Below are 27,037 nucleotides of genomic sequence, written 5' to 3' on the forward strand. Positions count from 1 at the left end.
AGGTTTCTGATAAGTCAGTGAAATTACTTGGTGGAGACTATGCACATCGGCCACACCCCATCGATGGGGAGGGGATAAAAATACCTCGTAAAAGCTGTCGACAATTTGCATGTCAACGTTAGCATTATGTACTCCCGTTAATCTAAAAATAGACGGTCTATGGAAAAAAAGAATGGAGTTTTCCTTAATCTTTAAGTATAGATTGGGTTTCATATATGCGTTAGTGTATTAAAAAATATAGCTTTGGCATATTATTTAATGTTTCATAAAACTGCGGTGTATTTTTAATGATTGATTTTGTCAACGGCTAACAAAGCTCTCAACAAACGACGACCCCTCGGTCTCACTAGCTGGCTTTTTCATGCCGCTAATTCGTTTTTCAGGGCAGCTCTCGAGGGAAAATGGGCAGCTAGCTAAAATAAAGGAATAGCTAGTTATGGTAAGTCAAATTACGAACGGCTTGCCATAATATGACGCCCTTCAAACTGTCCTGTTATGCGGAATGAACTGACTTGTTGGTGAATATTGTATCATGTCACAGCATATTGTTGAGTGCCAACCAGTGGCTCAGTTGTACAGAAGCGCTGTGCTCTACGAGAGGCTCTCGTTTTAAGCATGCATTGTATGTACCAAGGGGCCCAGGTGTTATTTTGGATGTATGCACCGAGGGGCCCTAGGGGTCAACTCACACTGTCAGCACCCAGGGTCCCGGGGGTCCTAGTGGTTAGCTCACGCTACAAGCACCCAGGGGCCTAGTGGTCAGCTTGCGCTGTGCGCACTGAGGGCCCTGGCGTTCAACTTCCTTGTGAAGTCTTGGGCCGCGCACCGTGCGTGGCCTGAGGCTTGGAGGCCCCCTGGCAGTCCGAGGCCCTGGGGCACTGGCCCCACTAGCCCGGTCCATAATCCAGCCTTGCTGGCACACCACGGACGCTGTTTTAATATCTGACACCCTACGCCATGTTTCTTTTCCACCCAACACTTTTCTCTGCTCCCGAAATGTTCCTCTGTCACTACGTAGCTTATTCCAGGCCCCAATTGCCCTCACTACAGCAAACCAAATGTTTTAACACGTACTCACTACCCTGCTGGCTCCTTCCCATCGTCCCTCATCTGTCACCTGGTTCCCCTTACCCAAGCTCCACCCACTCAGAAACCCTCACCAATTAGGAGACACCCTGCCTCGAAAACCATCCCTCTCTGACTGTCACAGGGTGTGTGGGAGGTGGTATTATTGGGTGAAATACTATATAAACTCCTCCACAACATATTGGTTGCATCAGTGGGCTTCGAGCACTGAAGACTGCATGGCAAGTCATTGAAAAAGCACGACTAGATGCTGTTATGCATACAGGCGACTCAGGTGAGTTACAATGAAATGCAGTTAAGTCAGTGGTGCCCGTATTGTACGTGTGAAACAGGTAATATTGATATATATACATCAGTCAGGTGGAAGTTTCGAGGAATTAAAGTTGTTTTTTTCCTATGTATGAGCATATGTAAACACGTAATTTTATCATTATTTAATTTATAAACAATGTTGAATATAAGTTTAGAGGACGTGCCAATGTGTCTTTTATTGCCCTTCAAAGTTTGAACAAAAATATTAATTTATGTATTTTATATATAAAAAAAAGAAAATATAGAACTTTATAAAAATCTACTACTTTTACTCATGTAGAAGTCTTGTGAGATTTTCTGTGGGGTGATCAGTGTCAATAACACTGTGGCCTTTAACAGAGAATATTTCTATATATAAAAGTTAGTAGTTTCGTGCGTGTGTAGTGGGTCAATGACAGAGAGGAAACTTATCTGAGGCAACACAGATTTATTGTAACAATTATTTTCCCGCATATAACCCGTGGGGTATTCCACTTTTTACAAACAAAATGAGATCCTGCGGGGTATATAAAGGTGCGGGCTATCCCAAAAATTATTTTACACGTGTGACATGTCATAACTCGTTTAATTTTTTCATGGTAGGACTATCCACTATGCAACACTTACCTTTGACTAAAGCACTGCTGAATAAACCACTCACACTAAAATTGCACATGTTATCACGTTTTAAATGTTTCGAAATGTTCATACAATGAAACGACAATGTTTGAAGGGCGCACACTTTGTTTACCACAATACTTTCAGTGCTGTAGGGGGGTGTGAAAGTTTCAGCTGAGGCTATGGATTGCACAATGGGTAGGGCCTTAACAAGCGTCTACCAGACGCGGAATCATAATTGCTGAGTCACTTAGGCCGCTGCTATTGGCTGAGCACTATAAGTCGCGACCATGAGCTTTGTTTCAAACTTCCAATGACTTTGTTGCCAGGAGGCAATGGCGTTACCGTAGTACCACTATTGTCTGCGCAGTGCACAATCTACCAGTGCTAAAACTGTACAGGGGTAACTATGGGTCCAGTAGCTGTAATATGATGAGGTCGAATGCTGGTAAGCCTAACAGTACGCTTACTTACTTATCTACCAGTAATGTGTTACTTATTTATCAGATATTTACTTTGTTACTTATTTACTGTTTTATGTTCACTTGTTTCCAGTTATTTTGTTTTCTTTGTGCACGTTATTATATTAATGTTAACAATTGATAGTGGAATGTATTACAAATGTAAACTTTGTGTTAATATGATGGAATTATGCTGCAGTATCGACGTTAAAGATATGAATGCATGCAGGGTATATGGAGGTGTGGGCTTTCTAAAATTTGTTTTACACAAAACGCTATTTTTGCGGGGTATATGCATCTGCGGGTTATATGTATATGCGGGCTATATGCGGGAAAATACGGTAAACACAGAGGGGTGCGGCCCCTCACACTTGATACACTATGGAGAGTGTGCCCTCCAGACTAATACGCCTCTCACTGGCTAATCTATAACTTCTCCTTGAGTGAAGCTTGGATCTTCACTGGTACATAAGCTCAGCCGTCCCTTGCCAGGGGTACGGCTCTGCCCTTGGGCTCTTCAATCTTTAGGAGCTTCTTGTCTTCAGCTGGACGACGACTGACTCAGACCGTTCAGGGTCCGGCTTTTATCCTCGGCCCGTGGTTCACTCCACCCTAGCCACGCCTTCCTTCCAAACCTTCGAGAAGGATCTGGGAGTGATCATCCCCCGCCCCCCTCCTGGGGTCTGGGGTCTGTCCCTTTAACATAACGATCCATAGGCTAACCGTTGGGTCCTATGGCCCAGTCTCTCATACTGGGGCTCAACCCCTCGATTGCCCTCTATCGGCATGTAGCCGTTACTGCGAGCAACTGCATGGGAACGTCTTATCTTTTCCAAATAGCACCATTATACGTGTGTCACACGGTACTCGCATACAAAATGTAACGTTGTTTATTTATGGCCTCATAGTTGGCCAAAACAAATTCTAAAATATGGATGTTAACACAAATACTTTTTTAAATATTTAAAACATTTACATGTTTAATGGCAATTGAATGAAATTATTTATCCACGATTCCTGCAGCTTTAACCCACGGAAATAGAAACCATTATCAACCACAGGGGTGATTGTATCCCATTTTTTAGCAATTCTACAAATAAAACTTAACCCTATTCCATTGGTTTACATAGTAATTGTTTAATTATTGTAAAATATCAGTTGCAGTGATTGTATAATGCTGTGTCTTGTTTTTTTATGTTTTAAAGTATAAGTACTTGCGAAATTGTTGGTATAATTCCCCTGGTGAGTGAGTGGTACATTCTGAACAGCGCAACAGCAATGGTGAGTAATGTGGATCAAAGCAGATACCGGTAATGCAGTTTATTTTTACAGATGTTAATTTGGCATTATTTGACTGACATATATTAGAATCAGAATTTGTATTCATACTGGAGGAATCCAGTAGGGGCGGGTAAAAACGTTACAACAACAAATAGTACAAAAACATCATAGTAGTGCAAGTAAAAGGAAAGTAAATAAATTTACGAAACACATGTATGTATAAAAGTTAGTAGTTTTTTGCGTGTGTTTATAATCGGGGATTGCCAGAAAGTGTCTGTTTTATACACCGTTTGATTCGACGTGTCTCCATTTTATCACGGGTAATGACTCGATGACAAGTTTTATGAAGGGCCCCTTTTATTAAAAGTTTACAAAATAAGGACCCCTATTAACTACTTCCACAATGAGGGACCCTAGGCTTCGTGCTTATCTTCCAGCTTTTATCTTCTTCCAAACGTCCCAACTTCTCGTGCTTTCCCCTTTTTCGAACCTTCTTCTCCTTAATCTAGAATTGAAGCTTTCGTGACTGCAGGAATTACTATACTCATTGGTTCTTTCAGTAAAGTCACGTATGTAGATTTTTTTTTAAAATAAATCACAAATAAAATAAAATTAAAATAAATCACGACGTTTCGAATGCAACAAAAGCACTTGTCCTCAGGTGAAAATGGTGCAAAACACATAGCGAGGGAACACACAGAGCGACATTACACACAGAGCATACGGAGAACGGCAAACTGCACGGAGGCAAATACAACAAGAAGATGAGAGACGCGAACTCAACAAAACTTAGAAACATAATGTGATGCAAACCAGTCGGCCAACAACACAGTTAGACACTAAACCTGGTTGACCACGTATTTCAAAAGACTGCTACATTTTGTGTTCATCTTCTGGGCTGAACATACCAACGTAAACAGAGGATAAGGACTCGTGAACAGACACGAGGTACAAGGTAGCAGAGATACATGCACAGAGAATACAAGGAAATATGTTTTGGGCAGCACAGAGGAAAAACCAGGGTAACACCACACCAAGAGACATACAAACATGGAGATGAACACAAAAAGTATCAGTCTTTTGAAATACGTGGTCAACCAGGTTTAGTGTCTAACTGTATTGTTGGCCGACTGGTTTGCATCGCATTATGTTTCTAATGTTTGTTGAGTTCGCGTATGTTGTATATGTGGTGTGTGAAAATTTGATGAAAATTAAACGAAATTTGAAATTGGCATAATTTTTCCGAAATTATGTTGATGTGTGTAATTATGCGTACACATTATGCTAATTCGAGTGATAATCGTATTAATTTATTTGAGTGGGTGTGGTTATGTTAATGACAGCCTTTATGATAATCAGGCCCCGCCTCGTTGACGAGGATCGGTTATCAATCGGTATGAGACAATTGATCGTAAGCAGTTATGCAGTGTGATGCGATCATGCCAGAGTCAAACTCGGCTTCGCTGTTAACTTCGTATTATCGATCCGTATAATACAATTATTCTCACTTTAACATTTATTGAGTATGGATTAGTGTGTTATGTTATACGTCTCCTGATTCATATCTCCTCGCAGAATACAGTTCTTACGCATAAATCATAGGAAAGAACACGCCACAACTTCTGCATTAATCATTTTTTTTTCTAATTAAACCTTAACTCTACAATATGCAACTCTCGGCTTGGAATTTGCACAGTATCAACACAGTATCATCACGACTGCGATTTTTCACTTTGATAACAGCAAATTGATTAATTTCTCCCCCGCGCAACGCGAGCAGTTGGTTGAGAGAGAGAGAGAGTTAAAACATGCATATTCTATTCTAAACAAAACCTTCACTTTATTATATGCAAATTCGTATATTAAAAAAATTGCCCACACTGTTCTGCATTCATTTATAGATCCATAAGCAATCCTTCCAGGCAATTCTTATCCGTTGTTTCCCTTTTGGTATCAGATCAATTACTTCTTATGCAGTGTAACCCGAACACGTGCGGCAATTATGAACGAAAGGTACTTAAAAATCATCCAGCGATATTCATATGAAAAGACAATCAAAAACAGTTATTCTCAAAGGCACAAATATCAATAGGTCCATCAGCAAGATTATATGATTCCAGAAATGGCTTGGAGTGAGGCGTGCGATGGTGTGCGCGCTTCCCTTGAGATTCTTATCTTGGGCCAACTTTTAATTAATTATGGACCAGATCGCCTGATACGAAAACCGGTTGAACACGCTATCCCCCCCGCGCTTGAGCGTAGTTCCGCGGTGAAAGGGGCGAGGATTAATTCGTATTGATGGATCCGTTGGTAATTTATGTGATTAGAAGTACAATCCAAATAAAAGAATTAGGAGGAAATTATTACTATACTTATAACCGATGGATGTTTATCACTGGGTCTGTCGTGATGCTTCACGGCCACTGTTGGTTCAGCAGTTGTATGTGTTTTGAGTGATATGGGTTGTGCGGAGTTGGTTCAAAGTTCGGAATTAATTTATTTGCATCAAGAAGATGCCTGGTTGTCGTGTGGTGGAGGGCAATGTATCATACGTATGGTTGATTCGTCTTGACAGTAGTTGATTCGATCCTCGCGGGTTGACGGAGTGGCACGGTGCTGTAGTTGCTGCGCTCGGTCGGTAGATGGCGGTCACAGCTCGCCGCAGCTGTCGCGGCCGTGCGCCGGCGTAATGCGGCCGACGCGATCACAGCTCGCTGCAGCTGTCGCGGCCGTGAGCCGGCGGCGTGATGCGTGGCCGACGCGTTGTTGTAGTTGCAATGGTCGTCGGTAGATGGCGCTCGTCTGCTGGTCGCTGGCGATGCACGTTCGCTGCGAGGTTCCCTTCTGATGATACTGACTCGCACTGCGTAGCCTGTCGCTAAACAGCGAGTCTCGCCGTTCTGGCGATCTGTAGAGGCTTCTTCTGCGTCAGTAGGGCTGGTCTTCTGATGGTCACCGTCTTCTTCTGCTGCTGATGAGGAGCTGGCCCGCAGCTGATGCTGTCCGCTGGTTGACGAGTTGATGCAGGATGATGTCTCTCAACGCCGGAGCGCTCTGTCTTTATGCCAAAATGTATCCCCTTAGCTCCTCCTCCTTACATGGGCGGAGCCCCCTTTGATCTAGCCGTGTGTTGAGTGGTGGGTGTGTGTGTGTGTCTGTATGTGTGTGCATGTGTGTGTCATTATGACATAGTTCTGTTGTTGGCTTCCTCGAGCCATAAACCATCAAAGGACACAGCTGTTTCAAACTCGTCTCGAAGGCGTCCCTTAGTCTGCGTTCACAATCTGGAGGGAGGGGCGAGATTCCCCCCCCCCCCCCTGCGGGACATTTTCCGGCGCACAAGGAGCTTAAGGTTTTTAAAGTTAACATTTTATCCCATCACGGTTTGGCATCGTACCATTCGCATCTATGATTCTGTTAGTGATTCAAGGTATTTGGTTTTATTCCCACGAGGAGACGATGCTCTCTCGAGCGTATGTATATTCTGATCATGTGGTTTATGTTCACCAAGGTTGTGATTCGCCCCGTTCCTGTATTCAGTTTTTTTTTTATTTCCGTCATTCTGTGTGTATGCTTATCACAATATTTACCCTACTTCCAATATCCTGGGTTAAGGGGTATGCTTCTTGACCCTGTGAATTCGTATTCCTTGCAAGGTTATATAACGGAACATAGTCCACAGTGAACAGCGTTAACATTAATGTTATGTATGAAATTGTGTATTGCAATTTTCTTTAACTTAAAACCTGCTCGCCTGGCTTTGCTGCCAATGACTTGTCTGCCCATGGTTGCGGGGTGGGATGGGGGGACCCCCACTGAGTCCCGTGATAATGATCTCCTCGCTTTGGTGTGAGATTCCTTTCTCTCTCGCGCTGCGGGAGAGACAAAGACTGTCGGGAGTCTCTTGGAATATTGTTTAACTCGTTTTGTAAGTTTGCCCATTCGCCTCATTCCTTCTTGATAACCCTTGATGTGACTGTATTTCCTGTCTCCCAACTTTGTGCTTTAACAGTAAAAGTATTAAAGGTGAAAATCATTTTATATCGAAATAATAAAATGGGTAATGATTCACTTATGTAGCTTATGGTCTGGTTTAATTGGAGTGGGTGTGTGATGGTTGATAATGTTAGCTTATTTTGTTGTGGAATTTTGAACTTTAACCGTGGTTTAATAGCAAAATACGAGGCAAATTGACTAACTTGTGGCGCCACTCTGTCTGCGGCTGACAAAAGGGGGGGCGAATTTGGGGCTTGGAATCAGAACTCCCCCCTTGGTGACCCCAACCCAGTGGCACCTCAAACAGCTTGTCCATCTGGAGATCTCCCAGCTAACCACCACCCTTCCTTCGCCTCGAGATTTTTTTTATTTGTTTATTTATAATTGTCCTATTTACAATCTACATCTGTTTTTCTCAGAGAGTCTGGTTTGTGTTGCATTCATTATTCCAGTTACAAAAAAAATCGGTAAATATTCTTAATATTAATTTTGAAAAAGGCTCATATCCAACACGTCTCCCATCTTCTTGCTGTATTTGCTTCTTGTCCTTGTTTTTACCTCTTGCCAATCCCAGCCCTTTCCCTTTAACGGATCCTTTTTGTTGTCCCATTCAACACTTATTCTCCACTCCCTTTAAAGCCTGCCTCCCGACCAATCACCGTGGAACACTCTTTCCCCCAATAGGAGACCATTGTTTATTTTTAAATATCTGTTTAGGATGCATATGGCTTGGGGTAATTTTTCGGTCATTACACAAGTGTAGTGAGTCACTTCTGAGACAATAATAGTAGGAGGCAACACACGTTTATTCTACACCTTAGGCACTTGTTCACACACAGGATAACTATTACTGGGCCAGGACAGCCGGCACGCTGCCTGACCCCAGAGACGAAGACGTAGCATGACGGGTTCCATTCCAACGACAAACAGCCCTGATCCAGCCTCGGGACTTCCCTTTTATGCCCCCCGGCGTGGCTTGGCTGTGCCTTCAGCCACGCCCCCTTCTGGAGTGGACACGTGGGGCTATACCCTACGTGTCCCCTCGGTCACCTTTGCCCCAGATCCTTTTTCCTGGCCTATAATGTTCCCTGTTAGCCGGCCCGGCTGCTACGTCCTCATATGCCCCTTTCTGCCAGCAGCCAGCGCTACACACCCTAGTGACCCATTTCGTAGCATTGCATGCTCTGCTGGCAGAACGGCTGTTACACTCTGCTCTGCTGGCAGGTTGGCTGTCACGCCAACAATTCCCGTCTGTCAGTAAACAGCGCAATAAGCCATAATGACCCATTCTATGTCACTACACATGTGCTGTATCTGTACCATATTGTGGCAAAGGGCGTATGAATGTGCAATGTTGATACATAGGTGCATTTGTTGCATACCATTAATGGTTGAAACCTCATCAATGTGTCTTTTATTTCTCAATGATCTATCACTTATGTGACTTTTCCTTGACAACTAACACTTTTTATTTTCTCATAATACCCTCACCATTTACTGTCTACAGATCAGCTATTTTACATGGTGAGGGTATGCAACAACATTACACACACGTTTATTATATCTGAGCAATATACAGTAGATAGTGTGATGTGTAATGTTACGAAACAACCTCATTCCTTGGGTCCAGGTAACGGGGCCCCCCAGCTAGTATACAAAAAATGTGACGTTTTGGGAAAAGGCGCTTCTTCACTCATCAAAGATCCATTTATCATTCTCAAAAAATATCCATTGATCATTTACCCATCAAGGTTGTGCATTCTAACCAACGACCATGATCTATCCAAGTTAGAAAATCAGCCAATTATAAAGCTTACATTTTGTTTCAGAATTATTGACTATATTCTCATACATGAGCATGGTGGGGAAATTGATGAGCCAATGCAACCCAAGGTCTCGCCGGTGCAGCAGGGGTCAGCCTGAGATAGCTCCCATCTCCTGCCAGTACTTGCACGCTGTCGTCGCTCGTCCCCGTTAATGACTCCACTGAGGATGCATCACGTGGCTCTGTGCCCGCAGCCGGAACTGACCACTGACTCGGCAGAGCTGACCTTGGCGCACCTCCAAGTCTTTGTCCATCCATGATGCAGTTTTGGTTAGATCGTGTAAATGTGTCATGAACTCAGCAAATCAATAAGGTTTTGTCACGTTAACAATGTGCCAATTAGTTACTACTTCAGCACACCATATTCCCATCTCCAAAATTGTAGAAAACCCCTTTTCCTGAGCGCCCGGGATCCCATAGCCCCACGGCCGGGTCGCGACGGGTGGTCACCGAGCCTCCGCACTCGAGAAGGAGTCCCCCCCTCCCCCCGGCTCAGGCCATTCATCTCCCTCGCTCTCCATACCTGGAGGCTTAGCCAACTCCCCATAGGAGCCTCGAGGGGGGGGGGGGGCGTATTTGGTTGCTGAAGGTGATCCATGCTACATGAGCACAGCAGCAATAAAAACAAAATACCAAAACGTCAATATTGGAGCAAGGGAACGAGTACAGGGTCCTTCAGGAATACTGCACAACTAACAAGCAAAGTATTAAACGGTCGTGAATGAAACCCATAATAAAAAAAACAGTGGATATATGCATCTGTTTATATGTTGAACCTCTTTCGCACTTGGCATACCAAACCATGCTAAAACAATGAGAGCAACATGCACTAGAAAAAGTTAGGTAAGCAAGCTCGCTATTTTAGTCTAACAGTGACAGACACAAGAACATCGAAAAAAAGTGCAAGCATGTGGGAGCAAGAGGTGTCATAAATAAAGTTAGATACAGGTGCAAATATGATATTTATGTGTTTGCCTAATAGGGAAATAAAAAGGGGGAGTTGAAGGGAGGGAACCAAGCTATAGATGAGTAGCAAAAGTATTCCAGAAACGTGGAACAGCAACGCATACAGCAAAGGTTTAGCCAATGGAATGTTCCAAAGGAATAAGGAGGCACTTTTGAAGCTACAGGAAGGATTTAGAGGAACTGGGTTATCTTTTAGGTACCGGTAGTTGGCAGATTTGTTTAAGTGGACCCTTAGGATGAAGACAACCCAGTGTTGGGTCTCCGGATATTCACAGGGACATATTTTAGTTAATATTAGTTAGTTAATGCAACTCAGTTTGCATTTGTGGTGATTGTTATATTGGGGAAACGAAATTACGTATCTGGCCGCATTCGCGAGTCAGATTTGAGCCACGGTAGGACGAATTCTTCTGCTGTGGCTGATCATTGCTACAACGCGGTAAGTTCTCATGATATTGTTTTCTCCGATACCAAAGTACTCTGCAAGCCGTCTGGATACCACCAAAGATGTGTCCATGAAGCCATCCAAATATACAAACATAGACATAACTTCAACTGAGAGGATGGTTTCAAATTGAGCAATCATTGGAAGGAGGCTATTAACAAAGTAAACTTTAGCTGCATATAGTTTATATTTATACCCATATCTCCAGTCTTTTACTCCTGCCTTACACACTACCACTCTCCCCCGCCCCCCTGCCATCTCCCCCTCCATCCGTTGTATATGAGTACCATGCCCAGGAGCTTCTCTGATCCCTGTCCCCCAACACTCATCCCCCCCCCCCCCATCCTGCATCCGTCCTCCCTGGCTCCTCCCCTTTTCTTACCCTATATAATCTCGTGTCACAAATAGCTCTCTTTACTCACCGCAGTAATTTTGCTGTGACTGTTGCCACCTAATGACGGAAGCTTGTTTTGCCTCTGAAACGTCGTAATTTGTTTTTGTAGTTGTTTTCATTTTTTATTTTATTTTTTACCTACGTGACTTTACCGAAAGAACCAAAGAGTATGAATCCTTGCAGTCACGAAAACAATCAAATCTAGAATTAACCACAAGGCTTGTTTGAATTTAATCATCATCCGATGGGTCTTCACTATGCTCCAGCCACCTTCCAGTGATTGATGGAATAAGTTATAGCGGGCCTCCAGTGGGACTTGTGTCTAACAGATCTGGAGGATGTTATCGTTTTCAGCCTTACGTTTAAAGAACATTTAGAACAGTTACATGCTGTCTTTCTTAAGATGCATGTGGCGAATCTCAAATTTAAACCACAGAAGTGTCACCTGCTCCAAAAATCGGTTCGGTATTTTGGCCACAGTCAGTAAATCAGGGATAGCGACAGACCCGGACAAAACCGCTTGAGTTCGTATTTGGCCCACCCTCACGTCGGTGGGGGAGGTGCAGAGTTTCATTAGATTTGCGTCCTATTACAGTGAGGGAAAAAAGTATTTAATCCCCTTCTGATTTTGTACGTTTGTCCACTGACAAAGAAATGATCAGTCTATAATTTTAATGGTAGGTTTATTTGAACAGTGAGAGACAGAATAACAACAAGAAAATCCAGGAAAACGCATGTCAAAAATGTTATAAATTGATTTGCATTTTAATGAGGGAAATAAGTATTTGACCCCCTCTCAATAAGAAAGATTTCTGGCTCCCAGGTGTATTTTATACAGATAACGAGCTTTGATTAGCAGCACACTCTTAAAGGAAGTGCTCCTAATCTCACCTTGTTACCTGTATAAAAAACACCTGTCCACAGAAGCAATCAATCAGATTCCAAACTCTCCACCATGGCCAAGACCAAAGAGCTCTCCAAGGATGTCAGGGACAAGATTGTAGACCTACACAAGGCTGGAATGGACTACAAGACCATTGCCAAGCAGCTTGGTGAGAAGGTGACAACAGTTGGTGCGATTATTCGCAAATGTAAGAAACACAAAAGAACTGTCAATCTCTCTCGGCCTGGGGCTCCATGCAAGATCTCACTTCGTGGAGTTGCAATGATCATGAGAACGGTGAGCAATCAGCCCACAACTACACGGGAGGATCTTGTCAATGATCTCAAGGCAGCTGGGACCGTAGTCACCAGGAAAACAATTGGTAACACAGTACGCCATAAAGGACTGAAATCCTGCAGCGCCCGCAAGGTCTCCCTGCTCAAGAAAGCACATATAAATGCCCGTCTGAAGTTTGCCAATGAACATCTGAATGATTCAGAGGACAACTGGGTGAAAGTGTTGTGGTCAGATGAGACCAAAATGGAGCTCTTTAGCATCAACTTGCCGTGTTTGGAGGAGGAATGCTGCATATGACCCCAAGAACACCATCCCCACCGTCAAAGATTGAGGTGGAAACATTATGCTTTGGGGGTGTTTTTCTGCTAAGGGGACAGGACAACTTCACCGCATCAAAGAGACGATGGACGGGGCCATGTACCGTCAAATTATGGGTGAGAACCTCCTTCCCTCAGCCAGGGCATTGAAAATGGGTCATGGATGGGTATTCCAGCATGACAATGACCCGAAACACATGGCCAAAGCAACAAAGGAGTGGCTCAAGAAGAAGCACATTAAGGTCCTGGAGTGGCCTAGCCAGTCTCCAGACCTTAATCCCATAGAAAATCTGTGGAGGGAGCTGAAGGTTCGAGTTGCCAAACGTCAGCCTCGAAACCTTAATGACTTGGAGAATATCTGCAAAGAGGAGTGGGACAAAATCCCTCCTGAGATGTGTGGAAACCTGGTGGCCAACTACAAGAAACGTCTGACCTCTGTGATTGCCAACAGTGTTTTGCCAACAAGTACTAAGTCATGTTTTGCAGAGGGGTCAAATAGTTATTTCCCTCATTAAAATGCAAATCAATTCATAAAAAAATTGGCATGCGTTTTTCTGGATTTTTGTTGTTGTTATTCTGTCTCTGACTGTTCAAATAAACCTACCATTAAAATTATAGACTGATCATTTCTTTGTCAGTGGACAAATGTACAAAATTAGCAGGGGATCAAATACTTTTTTCTCTCACTGTAACTAGCAGGAACCCGCAAGGATTTAATTATGAGAAGAGCGCTACTCATCAGTAAACTCTTACAATTTAACACGCACACACAAAGACAAATATCTCCCATAGCTTTAACATACTATCGGGGCAATTGTTGTTAGCGAACAGCACCTATGATGGCCGGCACGGAACATATTTTTGGTACTTTGCTGTTCTCAATAATTTTGGCAACCTTATGTGGAAGGTATCTTACCGCTGATTCTACCTCAGCAATTATCTCATCGACTGGAATTGTGCGTGGGGTAATGGCAAAGTTAAGCCTTTATAAAGTATGGAAATTATGCCGCTGGTTAAATCAGTGTTAGTTGAGTTCAATACAGATATTGCTTTAAAAAAATGTGGTTATTAGTTGGGAATTGTTTGTTATGAAGTCTAGAGAATTCATTAATTTGGTTAGTTTAAGTTAGATTAAAAAAAAATTTGTATTTTGCAATTGATGCTTTTGAATAAGTGAAGCAGAAACCTAACTTATTCAACTGTTGTGCTCCCTTTGTAATTGAACAGACACCGCAGAGGATGATTCTTATTGGCGGGAAGTGATCCGCGCAAGCAAAAAAAAACTGATTGAATGGATCAGCGACGTCCCCTCCGACTTGCTGGATGAACTTAACAGTAAAGAACTAATTAACCGAGACGTTTATAAACAGGTTAAGGAAATCAGTTACTCTAAGAAGCAATCTCGCATCCTGCTCGACCACTTCATTGACAGCCAAGAGGATAATTGCAAGAATTTTCTACAATCGCTCAGAGATGTGAAAAATAATTACCATCCGGAGCTTCAGGATTGGATTGAAAATCTCGGTAAGTAACCATTTCAAGTGTGAAATATAGATCTCCCACAAATAGAAGAAATAGCTATTACATAGGCATTAAATTGTTACATTCATTTAACTAAGCATAATCTAAGTTGCACTGAAAACAACTACAAGAGCATTTTGTCAGAATACAATGCATAATCAGACACTATTGTTTTCTAAATTCATTACAGAGCAACGTAAAATGCAAATACGGTTAAAATTAGCAAATGTGAAACGGGTGCTTAATTGACATCCCTTAAAGTACAAACACCAAATCACTATGTGCCTGACCTTATTGCACCCAGCAAAAATGAGACTCGGACTATATTCTCTACTATTAATCAATTAATATTCACCACGAACTGAGCTCCGTGAAATAACCCTATCCGAGATCACTCTTCTGATCTTTGAATCTCGACCCATTGTCAACTAGGTTTCGCCAAAACAACTTTACTCGTCTGGCTTCATTTGTGATTGATCTGTTCAACAGACTTCTCAGCTTGGTTATTGTTCATTTCAAATTTAATGTGGCAGCTATAATGCCTCTTCTTTATAAGCCAGGTCTTGACCTAGAGTTGTTGGTTAACTTCCATCCAATCTCTATAAGGCCCTGGGGTGCTGTGGCTAATGGTTTCCAGCAATATCTGTAATTGAATGATCTGCTTGACCCCAATCAACCGGGATTCAGATAATGGAATAGCACGGAGGCTGCTTTGTTTAGGGTGGTGAATGACCTGTGGAATTCTGCAGGCCACAGTATCATTTGGGGTTCCTCAAGAAACGACACTCAGACCCATTTGGTTCCACTTGGAGCTTTCCTTCGATTTCTGGGGTTTTACTCTCACTGTTAGAGATGACACTGACATAATTTCAGCTGAGACCTGACTACATCAGTGACAAATATGCTTTCATCGTAACTCATTCATAACTTCTTGGTTGCAGAAGATTTTTCTTCAGCTGAAATGGTGACAAGACTCAAGTCCTCTCTTGTTGGCTGTCCCCACCACTTGACCAAAATTGTATTACTCCACCTGGTGATCGATGGCCAGAACGTCTGCCAGACAAATGAGATTTAAAATCACGGTGTGCTATTTGACCAGTCTCATTCCTTTTACTTTTCTTCTGATTAGTTGTGGGGCCTCTCTAAACCTGTCGATGCAACACTACAACCAGTTTAGTATGACAGCCATACATCTTTTTTTTGCAAGCACATCTTCCATATGTGTCATCTCCCATATCGGCTATGTACCTGTTTTCAAATAAACTTTTGCTTCATCATCATTATCACTCCCCATCATCACCCTCACTACAATACATCCGCAGCATTACAACAACACAAACCTGTCACAACAGAAGCGCACAAGAAAACACTGTACACCACTATCCACGGAGTAATGGAAAGCCTGGTTCAAACCAGAAGATCTGCAATCCTAATGGCTTTGTCTCTACACCCAGGACTCCAAGAGCCAACGTATGAACATTCACTGAGTCTGCAACACTCACAGGTTCTTCAGAAGAGTAAAGGTTGGTGACTCTCACTTCACGAGAAGATGTGCCATACAAACTACGATTAATTTTACAACAGAGCACTCAGTACATGCAGGTGTAATGGGCTTAAATAGGCGCACACACTTCCTGGGAAACAACACTTTATTAACAACACCCTCGTTACACTAACATAGGGTGGTAACCACCGTTATGCTCTAACACACACACCGTCACTCTCTATCTCAGACTCTCGTATACACTAGTGTGACACAGCCAGGTAGGCTACTGGTGGGTCCACTGACTGGAGGCTTGACTCTTCTTCTACACAATCCCTCTTCATTCTTGACAAGGGCAGCCTCGAACCTCGTTCAGAGGCTACTTATATCGGCCTCGGCGTGCCTGAGCCACACCCCAGTCACGCCTCCCTTCGAAAACCCTCTCGAAGCATCCCTGCTGTGCACGTGCCCCCCAAGGTGCCCTCTAGGCCCCCGGCCCCCACTGGGATCTGGTCACGTGTCCAGCCGGGGTCACAGAGAGTTCCACGGCCTCACACCACCCTCGTGGCCTCCCGAGTCCAGAACCGGCCCTGACGTAATCCCCGCCTCCAGCCAGGATGGAGTCATGTGTGTGTGTGTCTATGCAATAGTGACGCTACTGGTCACTACATTAGCCCCCCCCCCCCGATCCGGCTGAGACAATCCCAAAAGAAAAACCCCATGTGCCTCCAACAACAACAGCAATAAATAACCGGAGGTATTAAATAAAGCAAGAACATATGTACATCATAACAGAACATGCAACAACCCAAGAACGCGGCGAGAGGAATGAACCAACCCCCAGCGCCAATCCTGTGGGGGGGAACCCATAACAAAGACGAAGCACGCTCGCCATAATAAATAACAGAACCTGACACCTGTGTGGAATGTTTATGTAAATCGTGCTGTGCGGGAGCGAGTCCGCGTGGTCGGACCCCCAGGCGATGCCGGCCGATGCATGCCAGAGGCTGATGGAGCCACGTCGCCACAGCTAGGTGGCCGCGTCCCCTCTAGCGGGAGCGACGAGGCTGGTGGGTGTCCCTGGGGCGATCCACGCACCACCTGGAGAGGGATGTCCGGACGGCCAGCTCCTGACGGCGTGGAGGGAGTCACGGGCTCTGGTCCTGCAGGCGGCACCACAGAGCCACCCTGAAGGAGCACCTCAACAGGCGCGTCCCCCAGCTCGCTCAGCGCACCAGACATGCGGCCCTTGGTGATTGGGGATGAATAACCGCGCCGGGGCGGAATGAACGCTTTAAGTCGTGACGGGTGCACAAACTACGACCGACGACCGAACCGAATCTTAACACATTAAGGGCGGTCGGCCTGCACAATATCGACCGGCCCATGCCAAGGTTTGTACAACTTTGGGGACGTCCCAACTCGTACCTGCGGGCAGTGTAGCCAGGCCCTGTCCCCAATGACCCACTGCTTGCCCGACACCTGACGGCCCCGCGAGCGCTCGTTGGCCTTCGGGTTGGCGTCCGAATAGGCCCTGGAGGCCTCGCTTGCCTCCGCGACCCGCTGAAGGGTGATTCGCATCGAATCGGGAATGACCACCTTGGCCTTGGAAGTGCTCACCCTGAGCTGAACGTCAATGGGGGGCTAGGTTCCCGACCATACATACATAAGGAAGAAAGGCGAGTAGCCCGTGGAAACAGGGGGGCCATCCTGTAGGCCACAAGCACCCTCGGGACGCGCAGGTCCCAATATTTTTGTGACTCGTCCATCTGGTGGATTAACATAGAACCCAAGGTCCGGTTAAGCCTCTCCACCATTCCATCTGTTTGTGGGTGGTAGGGCGAGGTGCGAATCTTCTCCTTAAGCAAGCTGGCCGAAAAATGTCACCCTTGATCAGTAAGGAGATGCTCCGGGGCCCCTTTGTCCAGCACGTATCCGTGCAGGAACGCCTCAGCGATGCTCACAGCCATCTGAATGCGGAGCGGCCAAGCAACAGACCACCGTGAGAAATATTCCACTCCCACAAGTAAATATAGTTACCCCGGGCCGTAGTGGGGAAGGGACCCAATATGTCAAGAGCCACCAGTTCATTTATACGGGACACTTAGATGGATTGTAAGGGCAGGCAGCATTTAACAGGCGGCTGCTTCCGGCGTGCACACTGCACACACCCAGACGCTATGCCAGGCCAAAAATAATCCAATTTCAGGGCGCAAGCATCTTCTGGCGGCCCAAATGTATCAGCCATTCATGAACGGCGATGACCAGCCAGCCCCTGAGGCATGTGGGCACCACAATGTTATACCGCTGCAGCCCGCCATCCCAACACATCAGTAAGCCCCCTTTCAGGATGACAGGAGCAACCTCCAGCCAGCCTGCGGCACCACGCGGCGCATCGCCTCGGCAGCGCAACTTGAGGAACGAAGCGTCCTTCACCCTGGAGGCGTCCCCTCTTGGAGTGGGACAACTCCAACACAGCATCGCAAATGAGCAGGGTCTCAGGGGAGGACATCGACGCTGCTGTGACAACGGGAGCTGGTTTTTGAGTCTCCGGGGACTGATAGCGGATCAAACCCAACAAGCAGGCACAATGGCCGCCCGAGGGAAGCCGCGACAACGCATCGGCGTTAGTGTGCCGGGTCCCTTTACAATGCGACACCCGGAAGGAGTAATCTTGGAGGATCTCCAACCAGCGTGACAACTGTCCCAAAGGCTGGTTAACACGCAATGCGTATTGTAGGGTGGCGTGATCGGAGCACACCTCGAAAGTCCGCCCATATAAATAGGGCTGGTACTGTTGTATGAAAAATACAATGGCAAGCAGCTCCCTCCGCGTCATGCAATAAAGCTGTTCGGCCGGCGAGAGCACCCTGCTCCCATACGCCACCACCCTCTTGACGCCGTCAATCACCTGGGACAGTACCGCCCCGATGCCCATATTACTGGCATCGGTGTCCAGGATGAAGTGTAGGTTAAAGTCAGTGTTCCGCAGGGGAGAGGCGCGCACCAACCCATCCCGGAGTGATACAAAGGCGTCCTCCTCCTCCTCCCTGCCCCAGTGAAATTTCTGACCCTTAGCCTGAGCGCGTGGAGAGGCTTAGCAATGCTGGTGAACCCCGGCACAAATCGACAGTAGTACGAGGCGAACCCGATAAAACTGCGGACCTCACCCATGTGCGCACGCAAGCAGTTTCATCAGGATCAGTTGTAACGCCTGACTCACTCACGATGTGTCCGATGTACCGTACAGATTTTTGCAACAAATGGCATTTTTGAGGTTTGAATTTGAGATTGGCCTGTCTCATTTTAAGGAAAACGGTGCAATCTACCGAGGTGTTCCTCAAACGAACGTCCGAAGACGATAACGTCATCTAGGTAAATTAGGCAGGAGTCCCACTGGAGCCCTGCCAAGACCAATTCCATTAGCCTCTGGAAGGTGGCCGGGGTGGAATGTAAGCCAATTGGAAGCCTGTTGAATTCGAACAGGCCTTGCGGCTTTCAAAAAGCCGTTTTAGGCCTGGACGATTCGAGAGGCAGTTGCCAGAAGCCGGAGATTAAATCTAACGTGGAAAAGAATTTAGCTCCAGCCAACGCATCCAACGAGTCATCCATACGGGGCAGGGGATATGCGTCAGCCACCGATACTTTATTGAGCTTGCGGAAGTCAATGCAAAAGCGCAGACTCCCATCTTGCTTTTTCACAAGTACTTTTGGGGCGCCCCAGGGACTCGTGGATGGGGATATCACACCGGCCACTAACATTTCCTCAACAGCGACCCGTACGTGTTCCTTCTCAGCCGGGCTCAGCTGGTAGGGGCTCTGACAAATAGGGGGAGAGTCCCCGGTATCAATGCGGTGGCTCAAGAGGGTGGAGCGGCCCAAGTCAAACTTGCCGTGACTAAACACGTCCTCATAGTCCAGCAACAAAGTTCGCAACATGGACCTCTGGTCGTGGGAAAGGTCCCGATTCTCATTACAAAGCGCGTCCACCCACGCAGTATTGCAAGGCCACGCGCGCACGCCACCCCGCGACCCATCAACAGCCACAACACAGTCAGCCCCTACTTCCACGGCCGACGCGTGGGTGAGTACCGTACCCGCCTGAATGACCGACACGTCGGAGCCAACATTTAAAACCTGGATGAAGGGCTGATGTTCCCTAGACACCAACGTCTGCGCCCCCACAAGCGCCATCGTTCGGGCTGCTTTATTCGCGGGCGCAAGCATGATACCCCCCTCGGTGTCATCCCAATCAAGCGGCTTGCGCAACCGGAGGGGGACGAGCATTTGTCCCCCTGGGGGAATCGTAACCGTGTCCGTCACCAGGGCCTGCATCGACGCACAGCCCTTGGCCACATCACTGGGCGACGACAAAAATGCTATCCGGCGTCCCGAAGGCAACTCCAGACACCTATGGTCTGTCAGGATTTTTAGGGGCATCTTCCCGAGGAAGTCTGTCCCCAACAGACACATATGTGTGTATGCAGTAGTGACGCTACTGGTCACTACACAGGTATTGAAGAGAGTAGGGGCATGGACATAGCCCTGATTCACACACAAATCACTGGGCAAAAGACAGAGATATACCCACTATACTGGACAGTGCTCTGATTTCCTGCATGCCGGCACACCATCATATCTCATATATTTTAGAATTCCAAAAAGTCTCAGGATTTCCTACAATGTCTCCTGATACACTGCATCAAATGCCTTCTTGTGGCGTAAATGCAGACTGTTCAGGCTGCTTAGTGGACACCATATAATGGAAGAAGCACATACACCGACAGAAGTCACATGATGAGTTGTTGCAGTCGTGCTGGTCACTCTTGCCTTTCCAGATAGGTATGACACAACTCTGCCTCCTCTCACCTGGATTGCAACCAGACTCCTGGGTGGCACACATATTTGCATGGAAAACCATGACGTCGTTCACCTGCAATGCCACCGACTCCAGTCGCTTTCCAACTCTTACATTCATCCTCCACCAATCGAGTTTCCTCAGCTAAGGGTGGAGCATCGATGATTGGAAAGTTAGCATCAAAACTTCTACTCCATTGGAATTAAACAGCTACTCAAATAAACTTGCCCAAATGGATCTGTACTCAGGAGTACAACCGACCACACACCTCTCTATTGGAAGTTCCTGAACGCATGGGCTTCAAACCGAGGAGTTTGAAGGGGTATAACGCGATTAATGTATTAGGGTACACATTTTAGTTGTATTTATGTTTTGGATGCGAATTGGATACAACGCAATTCAGTGAGCAGAACTACGTCACGCAGGTAGGCATAAGTAGTCTTACAGCTGCCACGACGTAGCATCACACAAGGCCGGATGCTGCTGGATTCTTCTAGATGCTTACGGCACACCTCAGTCTTTGTTTAGCCTGCGTACGAATCTAAAATGTTTTCAAGAACTGCTTCATCCTATATTACATATTTTCTACTATAACACGATTTTTTCCAAAACTCGGTGTTCTTCAGGAACACAACTACCTTGTTATCAGAGAACAAACTGTACTGGGAATCCAACATTACTTCTCCCTCCTTACAGAGGATTTCCCCTGACGACTCTGAAATCTGGCGTTTTATGACTTTTAGAATAGCGGTGTGCAGTCCACGCATTAGCCGGGCAGTGGTGGTGCATGTCGGTAATCCAGAATTGTTGTGGCAAGGGTTGGTGGATTGCACAAATGTTGCAAACCTCCTCTCCCATGGGTGTAGAGGTTGCATACCTTCTTCTTATGTTGACGTAGAGGAAAAGCTATAATTTTACGTTGGGGTGATTGAGCCAGATAAATGCATTAGCAGTAGTGGAATATATCTCAGTGATGCCTCCTTCATATTTGTGAATTGGGAATTGAGGCTTTACATGTTCGGTGGTTCTGTTATGTGTGACCATAGTCACACACTGGAGACTTTTCCCATCTCCATTGTGGAAAAAACCCTCCTACGTGCCATCTCTGCTGAAGGCAGTGGGGTCTTGTTGATAAATTTATGTCATTGTCTGGTAAAGTTCATGATGGATCTCTCAATTGGTGTTTTCGTAGTGTGGTCCTTTTGTGCTATCCACTAATTTGGAGGCTGTGCAATTGGGTGGAACTTTTGAGGAACGAAATTCATTCGGATGATTAGCTCCAAGACGTTCTAGAGTGAAGTGCAGTCCTTTAACTCATATATTATATTGCTGGCGTCTAGAAGCTTGAGCAGGGCCCTTACATCTTGTGTGCTGCCTGATAGCTTTGTACTGCTGGAGCAGAGCCTGGGTCTCTTTTGTTCAGCAGGGAGTATATTCTTCCCAGAACCCCCAGAGGTTGCTCTTCTTGGCAGAGATCAATGTTGCGGGGATTCGGATCACCACTTTCTATAGCTCTCCAACAGCAGTCCCAGTCGGCTTTGGCCACGTTCCCCTGTGGGATTAGTTTTGACATGATCATGGGGATTTCGTGATCATGTCGCATTATGATGGGCCTATGTTGGCTGTTGTGGAAGGCAGTGTGTATTTTGTGGGATATGTGAAGCATGCTTCTCGATGACCTTTGTATGCTATGGTAAGGTCCAGGTTGTAGTCTCTTTTCCAGCAGAGTGAAAATGTGCTGGTTTGGGATAAACGACTATTTGCATATCTTCTGCGGACATCTAGCTTGTGAGGTATTCGCCATCGGTTTCATTCACTTCATATCCCCACTAGAGTGGTGGCTGTTAAAGTCACCAATACACAGGTAAAGCGCTGGAATTGATGGACTTTGGATTTCTGGATTATGCCATTTCGAAGTAGGGGCTTTATGCATGATGGCAATGTGCAGGTCCCCTTTCTTGATGGCGGTGGTGTAGGAGGATTCTACTTCAGTCGCCGAGTTGACTGCATTAGCCGTGATTTCTCACTTACCAGAGTGGGTCACGTGCAGGTTGCTATCTTCTATTCTGATAGCTCTTGTTACTCATTCATGGGTCTTTAAAAAATATCGTTATGAGTCACTTAAAAACATAGTGAAAAATAAACACTTCGTTGTTTTTACATTTATCATAAAATTATTAACCTACATATCTCATCTTAAAAAAATAACAGATAAAGTAGAAGGTCACGACTAAACTTACATCAATTAGAAAAATATACAACTGTGATGTGTAAAATGTGTGGATCAGTGAGCTAGCACACACTCCCACTGACGTCACCTCACCCGTACGTGCATGCTAGTAATGATGGTGGCGTGTACCGGAGTGCTTCTCAACCTTTTTCACTCCATAGCACACTTTTGAGCTTGTTCGATCTTCATGGCACAAGAAATTCCCACACATCCGTGACAATAATTTTCCCAACTGCACGAGTATATCCATGTATGTGTTGAGGCGTAAATGACGACTCGGAGGCAGATCTTCATGTAGGGGCTTGCGCCAGCTGTTTTATTAAAGAATTCTCTTCGGACACGACTCCGTGTACTGCCCCCTCACTGTCTACGCTCCACACCCCAGGGTAAGGGTACTGAGGAAGTCCCTAGCACCCGCAGGCTACCCTAGCCTGGTGCCAATTTCCCCCTACCCTGGGTACCATCGCTCCCCCCAGGGTAAGGGTACTGGGGAAGTCCCTAGCACCCACAGGCTACGATAGCCTGGTGCCAATTTCCCTCTACCGTGGGTTCCATCACTCCCCCAGGGTAAGGGTAGTGGGGAAGTCTCTAGCACACCCCAGGCTCCTCGAGCCTGGTGCTAATTTCCCCCTACCCTGGGTCCCAACTTCCAACTTTACCCTTTCCTGGCTCCCCGCAATGACCACGAACACGTCACCGGTCCCAACCTAAATATCCCAGGAGGACATGATGTCACCGCCCCCCCCCCCCCGTGAAAAAAAAAAAATCAGCCGACCCGGCTGCAACCATTACGAGAGTAGAGCTCGGCAACCTGAATGGGAAGACAACTACATCAAAAGAGTGTAAGTGACATGTGTGTGAAGAGAACAGGACCGGCTGCTAGAACATAACCCAACACTGGGCAGCACGGTACAGGGCAACTTGGAGACGGTCCCCACACGGGACACCGGAACGTGTCCGACGAAGGTAGGGGACGAAGAACGGCCTCACTGGCCGTCACCGTATCCGCACGCCCCGCGAACGTGTGTGTGACGCCGGCCCGCTTTTCCGTGCCGCGTCGGCGTCTGAATCGGCGGTGTGCTGGCAGGTGTCCAGTCCGCCGGCCAATCTGCCAGGTGAGGTGCCGCTGGTGGAATTACTGGCGGGGCTTCTGCAGGCGCACACAAAGGCATGGCATCGCTCGCGCCATCACAACTCGTGCGGCCCGGCTCGGCGGACACAACAGACACCTGGCCCCTGAGTAGTGGAGATGAGGGGATTCCGGCCGGTGCGAGAGAAGAGAAAAAAAATAACAACACAAATTCAGACGCGTTGGATGCACAACCAACGCCGCGATGAACCCAAATACAGTAGAACCTCGGAGATGGAATGCACCAGAACCCGAACCAATTGGTGTTGGAATGGCCGTCTGGAACGAATTAAGTTTGATCTCCGGGGTACCCCTGTATGTCCACCTTCACCCACACAACACGGGTGGCAGGGTTCCTCGACCCCCAGCCACCGTTCCATCCACTAGACCAGACATGGGCAAAGTACGGCCCCCGGGCCGTATACGGCCCGTTGGGCTTTTTAATCCGGCCCGCCGAACTTGTCCAAATATTATTATTAAATAAAATTTTCCCTTTCTCCTGTAATGCTCCCATTTCCCCATTAGTTGGCACACTTTGACCAGGAGTTACGACATGTTTTTGTATTGTTCATGTTCGTGCAATTTGTTAAATTGCCTTGCAAATAAATGCTCTGCTACCTGTTAAAGGCCAAATCCTTTCATGTAATGATTTTTACATGTAATTTATATTAGTTCACACAAATACTCCATCCATCTGTTCCTGGCCCGGCCCCTCTGTCAAATTTTAGAGCCTATTGTGGCCCGCGAGTCAAAAAATTTGCCCACCCCTGCACTAGACGGTGATGAAGCGAAGATGGAAGAACCGCCTAGCGCTCACTTACTGCACAACATGTACCCTAACAACGGAGGGATACAGTCTCAACTCAACCGGACAACAACGCCCAAATACCACGAACCACCAGCCCTCTGTTGCAACGCAACCCGGAGTGTCTCGATCTCCAGGCTGGCAGGGCGAGCCTACAGCTCCAGACGCACCACGGAGGGTCTCAACCTCCGGGTCGCCAGGTCAAGCCGTCTGCCGTAGCACGACGGGACCACATTCTCCGAGCCATGTGAGCGCCCAGCCCACTAGGCTATCCACACCACAGAGTGTTTCAATCTCCGGGCGGCCAGGTCAAGCCGTCAGCCGACATGTCAGGCACGCAACACCCCCTGGACCATCCTGGTCAGGATCTGCGCCCCAAGAAATTTGATAGCCAGCACCACAATTCCAACACTGGCAGCATGTCACCATCTCGATTTAAATGCTCCGTACCAATGACGGCAGAGCCACAAACCAAGGCAATCATCCCCCGCACAATTGCAATCTCACACCCTCACAACACATACAATTTGAAATTTGCATTCCAAAATCCCCCTCAACATTTACCATGGGACTCGGGCATTCCAAATTGAGGAGCAGAATAAAAATTAATACACAAAACGCCCAATAATCGTCGAATGGGGTAATACAGTATATGCAGTCTATGCAGTCTGCATACAGCCAACCATCTCGAGCAATGCTCCATACAGTCCATACACTGTTAACAAACACAGCACAGCTATACATTAACAATGATGAACAGTTTTCCACAGTCACACATTGACAACTCACAAGCGAAGCGCCATACTGTATACCCAAAACAATCGCGACTCCGCAACGGCAACCAACAGTGTCAACAAATAATTATCTCGGCAATCCACTGGATCTTAACGGAGCCCGAGACACCCACCTAGCCGAAATGAACCAATAATGTAACACGCGGACACCCGACACGAACTTCACGGACAGACGCAAGTTATCAAAAGCAATTGGACGCCCCGCATACCGGCGGGAAAACAATAAAAAAATAACATTAACTCACATCCCGGAGTACGCAAGATGGATGAGGTGTCAACAGGGGCCGGTGTGCGTCGCGTCACGCCTCGCCTGACAAGCTGTGACGAGCGGAATACGGCAGGGTGGAGCGCTGGGATGCCCCGAAGAATCTTGCACGCCAACACGGACTCCTCTTGTGACTGCAGCCGCCGCCCGCGCTCGAGCAGAAGTCGGGGCGCCACTTGAAGTGTGGAGCTCCGTCTCCACAGGTGTTGACGTCGGCGGGAACGGCATTCTGGTGGGAACAGCGTCCCAGCCAGCCGCCGAAATGGCGGCCCCACCGCGGCCCCCGCATGCCCTCCGGGCCTCCCCGGCCAGCCCCCCGCAGCGACGATGACGTCCTCTCCTCGCGGCTCCTTCCCGCGCCACAGCTGCTTCAGCAGCAGGCTGCGCACCACGTGGCACCTCCAAAATGGCCGCTCCCGACCACTGCTCCGCCGCGATGGTCAAGATGGCGGCGGCCTGCCACGTGGTCGCTGGATGACCTGTAATGGAGGCCGTCTCCCCAGCGCACCCGATGTCCTCCACTGGTGCGGTAGATACACCAGCCGTGGGCGCAATAACTGGGGCCACGGAGCCCGGGGTCATCCGGTCCCGGGTCGCCGCCTCTGCGTCGTTGGAAGAAGCAACAGGTGGGTTCCGCCTTTTCAAGAGCATCGCCTTGAAAAAGTCCACTTCTGACGCCAGTTGTTGAGGGGTAAATGACGATTCGGAGGCAGATCTTCATGTAGGGGCTTGCGCCAGCTGTTTTATTAAAGACTTATCTTCGGACACGACTCCGTGTACTGCCCCCTCACTGCCTACACTCCACACCCCAGGGTAAGGGTACTGGGGAAGTCCCTAGCACCCGCAGGCTATGATAGCCTGGTGCCAATTTCCCCCTACCCTGGGTCCCATCGCTCCCCCAGGGTAAGGGTACTGGAGAAGTCCCTAGCACACCCCAGGCTCCTGGAGCCTGGTGCTAATTTCCCCCTACCCTGGGTCCCAACTTCCAACTTCACCCGTTCCTGGCTCCCCGCAACGACCACGAACACGTCACCGGTCCCAACCTAAATATCCCAGGGGGACATGTCACTGCCCCGCCCCCTGTCCATGACG

General features: G+C 47.0%; 1 protein-coding gene and 1 long non-coding RNA gene across 2 annotated transcripts in view; one reads left to right on the forward strand and one right to left on the reverse strand.

The window, feature by feature from the left end:
* The first annotated feature begins 448 nt into the window (after window positions 1–448).
* The window catches only part of LOC116956556 (interferon-induced very large GTPase 1-like), a 74,621-nt gene continuing 48,032 nt past the window's right edge, over window positions 449–27,037 (forward strand). Inside the window, exons 1-3 of the mRNA XM_032978252.2 lie at window positions 449–1,360; window positions 14,088–14,384; window positions 15,836–15,904. Coding sequence (XP_032834143.1) covers window positions 1,342–1,360; window positions 14,088–14,384; window positions 15,836–15,904 — 385 coding nt within the window. The 5' untranslated portion in view covers window positions 449–1,341. The remainder of the gene's footprint in view (window positions 1,361–14,087; window positions 14,385–15,835; window positions 15,905–27,037) is intronic.
* LOC142906495 (uncharacterized) overlaps window positions 23,704–27,037 on the reverse strand; it is a 28,310-nt gene continuing 24,976 nt past the window's right edge. Inside the window, exon 3 of the long non-coding RNA XR_012930337.1 lies at window positions 23,704–24,102. This is a non-coding gene — a long non-coding RNA (uncharacterized LOC142906495). The remainder of the gene's footprint in view (window positions 24,103–27,037) is intronic.

This window comes from Petromyzon marinus, chromosome 66 (genome assembly GCF_048934315.1).
Source record: "Petromyzon marinus isolate PM22_M1 ecotype Great Lakes invasive population chromosome 66, UKy_Petmar_22M1.pri1.0, whole genome shotgun sequence".
Lineage (NCBI taxonomy): Eukaryota > Metazoa > Chordata > Hyperoartia > Petromyzontiformes > Petromyzontidae > Petromyzon > Petromyzon marinus.